The sequence below is a fragment of the Rhea americana genome, unplaced genomic scaffold (assembly GCF_003343005.1).
Source record: "Rhea americana isolate MKP2758 unplaced genomic scaffold, rheAme1 scaffold_297, whole genome shotgun sequence".
NCBI lineage: Eukaryota > Metazoa > Chordata > Aves > Rheiformes > Rheidae > Rhea > Rhea americana.
In genome coordinates this window covers 668,040-675,347 of record NW_028186420.1, presented here as the reverse complement: position 1 = coordinate 675,347, position 7,308 = coordinate 668,040, and the positions used below count along the sequence as shown (strand labels likewise).

Sequence of the window (7,308 nt, the reverse complement as noted above, 5' to 3'; positions counted from 1 at the left end):
CGTCGAAGCTCACTCCTGTGTCCCGTCCTGTCCCCCCCCTCCACCCTCCCCGGCCCCTCGCAGCCGCCCTGGGGACCACGCCGGCGCCGCCGGTCGCCCTGGGCAGCGCCTCGCCGCCGGCCGCCGGCCTGGAGCAGAAGCCGTGCGCGGAGCAGGACCCGTGGCTGGTCGTCTACCTGCTGCTGGGGCTCTGCCTCTGCGCCCTCGTCTGCTCCCTGTTCCTGGGCTGGAGCCACCTGCGCAGGAAGGGAGAGGTGGTCTCGTGCCAGGCCAGCGCCGGCCCCTGCCACCGCCGCGACGACTCCTCCAAAGGTGAGCGGCGGCTCAGGGAGCGGCGCGGCGCTGCCGAAACCAACCGGCTTCTGCARGCGGGGAGGACGCGCTCGGGCTAACCCCTGCCCGCGAGGAGCCGCGGCGCCGCGGGCCGCTCGCTCCTGCGTGAAGGTCTGACCCGCGCGGCCCCTCTGCTGGGCTTCCTGGCAGCATCAAAGCCCGAGTTTTAGCCCCGGAGCGGGCGATGCTTTACAGGCCATTGCTTTAGAGAGCAAAAAGGTAGGAAAAAGGAGTGCAAGGTGCAAATCAACCTAGAAAAGATATTTTTAYGCTCCCTCCTCCACTTCCCTTTTCTGCTGTGGTGGATATCTATATATATGTGTGTATATATTTTTAGATATACTGTGTATATACACAAACACACAYGTATATATGCGTTCAGTTTAGAGTTGATCATGCTGGATGTTGCAAAAAAAAAATAATAATAAAAAGCCTGTGACCCGATGTGTCATCCTTAGAGTCATCCTTCAGCAGAACTRTAATTTAAGCTGTTCTCATTGACTTTTGTCTGAGGACACTGTGGCATTGAACATTCATTTTTAAGGGAGGCTGACAGGTTCAAAGGGATTTGCTCTATGCTTTTTAATATTCCTCATCTCACCTTACTCATCAGATCTCAGGCAACAGAGCAGAGCCCCTCGATAGCCGGCCCCCAGCCGACAGACAGCTGCCGGGGGCCCTTCAGCYGGTCACGGACAGCCCGGCCCGTTCCCTTTTCTGGAGCTCTTGCACGTTGCACACCGCTGCATCGTTGCATTTGCATATGCTACATTCAACGAAAATACAATGCAGATGCAACATTATAAATATTACAATTGCTTTAGTACTAAACCTTCCTGTTTCCAGCACTTTGCAACTCGTTGACCCCGTGCCTTYCCTCAGCCTTCGGCTTTTGCATCGTTTGCCCTTAGACTCTCAGCTCCTGCGGCGGTGGAAGCTCGAGGCACGAGCGGCTGAGCGATGCTTTGCTTGCACAGCAGCCGCACACRCACACGCACACGGATGCCCCGGGCTTTATTAAAAGGGGTCCACGCCGGCTCGCGGTTCACATGCACTTGGGAGCAAAACAGGAGATACCTTCCCACTAAGACGGTCTGCTCCTGGGAAGCCCGTAAGCTAATACAGGTAATTTATTTGCAGATCGCCTAGTGGAAGCGGGTAGCGTCGGTGACGGATCTACCGGGAGCAGGGTACCAGAGCCCGTGGAAACGTGCGGCTTCTGCTTCCCCGAGCACGGCTCTGCCGTACAGGAGACCAAGTCGGGCCGCAGCACYTCCTACCACGCGGGAGAAAGAGTCGCTGCCTCTCACAGCGGGATATGCCGCGCGGGAAGCGCGGGGGCCGTTCCCGGCCCCGACGACGGCCACTTCAAAATCATCTGCTCTCCCTCGCAAGAGAAGACGCCGCTGGCCTGAGCGCAGCGGAGGTCCTCGCGGGCGGTGGGGACGGAGGGAAAGCTGCTCCCTCGCCCGCGGGCGCAGCTGCTTCGCCCTCCGTTTCCAGCAAACCTAACGGTTTCCACCACAGCAGCCTGACGAGGTGCCGTCTTTGCACGGCGGATCCAGGCTACGACCAATGCTATTTTCTTCCACGGAGGAAATAAAATTCTCGTTATTCTTACGCACTCTCAATAAAAAAGTCCCTTTCCTTTCAGCAGCATCTTTGTGCCCTGACCTGACCTCTGCGGACTTTTCCCGCTCTCCCCCGTCGTCGGAACCGGGTCTCATCGAGGCTTTTCGTTCTGGCGCCAACGTCAGTGCCACTTGGCCTCTGCAAGGGGTTTTGATTCTCAGCCAGGAATAGACGACGATGAACAACCGCCCCCCACGGGAAAGTACAGCTTCCCTTTTCTAAAAAACTCTACCTTGCACCACAAGCAGTTTACACGCAGTAGCGAGAGCGCTGTATGAGTCTCGAACGCGATAGAAGAAAAGGGGTTAAGCTGTGGCACCAGCCCAAGTCTCCCTCATGCCCAAAGCCTAAATATGATGGAGCAACTGGACGTTTCAGYCAGTCTTCCCTTGAGCGCTGCCTGCGCGTCGTCGTCTTCTACCGAACTGATTCCCTAAAGACAACGAGCAGTTCTTGAAAGAGTTATTTTAAAAGGTATTTTAAAGCACGTTGGACATTGGAGATAAGAGAGAACATCTGGCCTTCTTCAGCCTCCCGTGCTGAGGTCTGGACTCAGACCCAAGAAGTTATTCTTGGAAGTTACAGGCAAGAGCATCAAAYGCTGTTGGCCTTGAGCTAGCAGGCCTTGGAGAAGACATCCTGCCCCGCCGACGAGCCCGGCRCGTTTTTCAACTTTAGCAGAAGTTTCTTTACAGGAGAGAATATTTATTAGGGCTCAGGGCGTTTCTGAGGCGAGGAAAGGCCACGTGAGCCGGCGAGGGCTTTGCCGCTGGCAGCACGGGCCGCTGCGCCAGCGGCACTGGGACGGACCCCAGCGCGCACGCTGCCCCCCAGCCTGGGCGGACTTAAACACGGAACTGCAGATTTCACAAACGCCGTCTAAAACCGGACTGTCAGATGCCTGCTAAGGACCAATGGTTTTTTTTTTTGCACGGCCAAACGGAATTGGGTTTAGATGTGAAAAGACATCCACGGCCGAAAACTTGACTCAGTGGTTTTACATACTTCTGGTTTTGGTTACCTGAAATAGCTGGTAAAAATGATGAGCCTTCCAAAGATGCAGCTGCTTCGAGGAAAGATTTTTCTCTGACCTAGATTTGAAAGTTACTATGGAAAAACGTGTGTTTCAACACGTAACTTGAAGTTCTCATTTTCACTAAAGCAGAGCGTTAAGCTGTAGAAATTTTTTGCTTGGTGAGAAATCATTCATGATAGTAGAGCGTCATCAATTTTCTCAAACCAGAGTTTAAAATTTGGTAGAATAAATACAAGAAAGTCAATATATGCACAAGTAAGTTAGATAAATCTAACTTTCCGGGGTAAGGTAGATAGCTAGAGAAAGCAATAGCAGGAAGTTATAATAAACTTTGCATCTYACGTACTACGTATTTCTTCAAATTCACTTAGATGTTTCTGTACCACGGGAGAGGACAGCATCCTAAGGTGACTGTCACGAAAGACAGTGTCACGTTCGCAGCGATCTCTGGTCACAAAGCAGAAAAAAGCGGGAACTAAATGAGATCAGTTGGAACTAGGAAGTTCAAGAGCTGGTTAAAGACCCGGGCCAACAGCACACGCGTGGGTCCGGCTCCTCACCGCCCGAGTCGCTTCCTGAGTCAACACGGCTGTTTTTTGTCTCTTTACTCCCGTGCATATTGTATTTTATTTCTTTGCGCTTCGCGGCGGAGTCCTTACAACGCGGTAGCCGCAGGGATCACTTCTGCCCGCTKCCGCGTTGACCTTCCCGGGGTGGGGGATAAGCCTCTTCAAACCCAAGGTCTCGTTTTACTCCGATAATTCTCCCAAACGTGGTGGGTGAGCCTGGAAAGGCTGCCACGCTCACCAAAACCCTCSGGGCAGCGTAACGGTGACACCGCCGCCAGCCCCTGGCCAGCAGCAAGCAGCCGGCAGGGCGCAGCGACACGCGCTCGAYGCACCACCAAACGCCAGGGCCGAGCGCGCCTCACGCCCACGTTCAGCCTTTCCCGCTACCCCGAGCTTTCACGGCCCGAGTTTTGTTTAGGACGAGGACAGTTTCACGCGCAGACCCCTTGGCACGTGCAAAAAGGTATTTTACGCCTCACCGCAGCGCCGAGCACCTGCACGTGCCGCGCGCGGATGGAGGTGGTGAAAGCAGCTCAGGTGCCCCGAGCCGGCGCGGCGCCCGGGCGGTTTCACAGCGAGCGCCTGCGGTCGCAGGGGAGGGCTTCCTGGCAGCTAACGGCCAGCGCGGGACCGAGGGGTTTGCTCGSAGCAACCACTCATTACGAGCCAGGAAGGGAATGACCGCAGAGTCATTTCTGCTATTTCTAAGCCATAAAACATTCATAAGGCGAGACAAAACTCCTTTCTGATGCTGCCTGTTTATAGCATCAAGCTTTTGCTAAGCGGTGGGAAGGCAGGTTTTTACACCCCCCGTTTAGGTGCCTTAGGGAGGCTGCCAGGCACCGCCGGCACCGAGCCCCAGCGACCGCGGCAGCGGGAACCGCTCGCCGCAGCGGCGCTCGTCCACCGACAGCCRCGCGGCCACCGCGCTTCATTTTGAGCTTAAAAAGCCGTGACCCCGCTCAGRCCCTGGCAACGCGCCTGCGGTAGGAAGCAGCCGCTTTGGGACGGTGGGTGCCGATGTCGATGACAGTCCCCAGATGCTCTGGGCTCTCCGGTTCAGCTAGCGCTCACTAGTCCCAGGCAAGCAGTCCGAGCAACCGCGGGAAACGGCTCGGCGCTCGCTGCTCGCCGCGCCAAGAGAGTCAGAACCTGATTTAAAACAGGCCGGAAATACCAAGCCGAACACGTGCCGTTGGTTGTGCAATCAGGGCATCTCTCGAGGACCAAAAAGCATCAGTTGTTCAAGCAGAARGAGTTTTAGGAAAGCTTCTGTAAAAGACTCGCACAGCAGCACGCCCTGTTTGGCTCTGGCAAGCCAAAGCTCCCGTTCGCAGGAAGACCGGGCGGCTGCCCGGCTTCGCTCGCCACCGCGGCGCCCGCTCCGGACTCCGGCAGACCTCCCTCGCCTTCCCGGGCGCCCCGAGGAGCCGTGCTGCCCACGCTGCTGCCCGCTGCAATGGAGAACGGAGGGGAGCAGCAATATCCTACAAGAGACAGCGGTCTGCAAGGTTTGCGCCCTAGAAACTGGGGTGAGGGGGAAGGAAACGCCCGTCAGAAGCCGCTTCAGTCCTCCCGACGCTGCTGAGCGAGGGGGGACGTTCCTCGTGCTCCCAGCYTTGCCCTCCCCCTCCTTCAGAGGATACTAATACTGATACCAGCAYATTAAAGAAAAGATACCACGGAGCAAGTGGGTCAAATCAGCACCCAGAACAGACTACTAACAGACTCCCACCTACAGCAGTTAGATGYAACAGAAGCCAGAGAAATCTGTAGATTTGGGATCCCATTTGCAGCTAGTGTCCAACAGCTCTGACAGAGCATAGTCAAAGGKATCACTTAAATATTGCTCTTAGACGTATGCAGTGCAAGCAGRTACCACTCGGTACAAATTAAACTTCATGGGACTAAGGCCACTAATTTTGAATAAGAGAATCCACATGGGGCGGGGGGGTTAAATCCAGGTTAAGGAATCCACACTACAGACAGCTTTTCCAGCTGCCCCCCGCCCGCCCCAACCCACTTCTCATATTCCAGCTTTTGCTCAGGTTTTCATCAGGCACCCGCATCAAGTGAAGCTGCATCTCTAGTCCAGTGCCTGAGAGGGGGACCAGAAAATGCCAMACTGAGAGTGACTTCGTGGGTTTTTTTGTGCTGGCTGCAGAGTCACGCTCATTGCTGGTCTCTGAACACAAGATATACTCCAATAGACGCATGGATCATCCTACAAATCTTTGCATTCAATATCTTCTTCAGATGCTTCCTCGCCACAGAGCAAGCCATGCCAATATAAAACTATACTTCAAAATTAACAAATCAGCTCCAAACCCCAGTCCCCGAACTGAACAAGGTCAGCAGCTGAAGCAGCAGGATCATTAGTCATCGAAGCAGGCAAGATTTCCGGTCCGTCTGCCAACCCACTAGGAAGGCTTAACTTGATCAGTCATTCGTTAGCATCTTACTGCACAGGAAGGAGTTTTGCATTTGGCATTCTCCTGAAGGTGACGGAAAGAGCAATCCCCTAGCTCTACCAGGAATAAACCTTGTGTATGAGCTGAATGCTTATTTCTAAATGGAGGAAGGACAAGAGAAGGCCATATCAGAAAAAAGTATAGTGAGCTGTAGTGTTGCTCTTGTGATTAGTGGTTGTTCCTACCTTCCTCCCCACCACCTTTTTTAAGGCAGGGGAAAAATGCTCTCTGCTGCTCTAACAACCTGTTCCGATTTACTGTTGCTGGAAATAGAAACATGCCTGGCATGATTCAGGGTAAGACATTTGGTGGGGGGGACGGGGGGAGAAGAGAGGAGGAGAGAAGAAAAACAGAAAGACAAACAAAAGCTTTTACATACAGGGGCAATTCTGCTTTTAAAACCAAAAACAGAGCCCTGAAATCTGCTCCACTCTCCATCTCCAATTGAAACCCTTCAGCGCAGGTGCAGTCAGGCACAGCACRGCTCTCATCCTCAGCCTGAGAGGGGTGGAAAAAAAAAATTAAGGCTGACACATAGCTGGCCTCATCCCTAAACAATTTGTTTCTAAAGGACTAACAAAATAGACCACATTAGCTCCAGCAGCCAAGCGCGTGCTAGTGGAGAACAGAATTCATTTGTTCAGGCTCCGACATCGAAAAAGCAGCCAAGGGCTCAGACCTCGGCATCGCAAAGCGAGAGCGTTCCCGGCCCGGCGGCGCCCGCTCGCCGCACGGTGGCACTCCTCCTTCAGCAACAGGACAAGGTGGGGACTTGAACTGCAGCAGCCTGGGGAATAATGAACGGCTGTTTCTCGTCTTCCTCTGCAAGCTTGCTGCATTATTAAAAGGTAGCAGGAAGCGTTGTCAAGCGTCTGCACGATACCGTGCCCAGTTCCAGGCGGGAGGGGTCCTCCCTGCCTGCGCGTGCACCGTTCATCTGCATTTCTCCAGCAATTTTTCATTTGCGACAAGAACACTCAGGTTAAACCCTGCAGTACCCAATTACAACTGAAAACTATTTCAAGCATGACGAGAGGGGAAGACAGGTTATGAAACTGGAGTGCGCATCACTTCTGCAGAAATCAGGCTGCGTAGATACCTCAGATACTGTACGGTACATTGAGAACGTCTGATTTGGTATTCAGGGTGTTTCAATTAGTCGGCTCTTCTTTCTCTGTTGCAAGGTGTCGCAGAAATCTTTTGATGTACAGCACTGCCTTGTACTCTTCCAGTTTGTGTACAAATCAAATACAATTTCACCATCCTA

General features: G+C 53.7%; 1 protein-coding gene across 1 annotated transcript in view; it reads left to right on the top strand.

Annotated features, from left to right (window-relative positions):
• TNFRSF13B (TNF receptor superfamily member 13B) overlaps positions 1 to 3,608 on the top strand; it is an 8,717-nt gene extending 5,109 nt beyond the window's left edge. The window contains exons 2-3 of the mRNA XM_085309408.1: positions 64 to 312; positions 1,474 to 3,608. Coding sequence (XP_085165534.1) covers positions 64 to 312; positions 1,474 to 1,748 — 524 coding nt within the window. The 3' untranslated portion in view covers positions 1,749 to 3,608. The remainder of the gene's footprint in view (positions 1 to 63; positions 313 to 1,473) is intronic.
• The last annotated feature ends 3,700 nt before the right edge of the window (positions 3,609 to 7,308 follow it).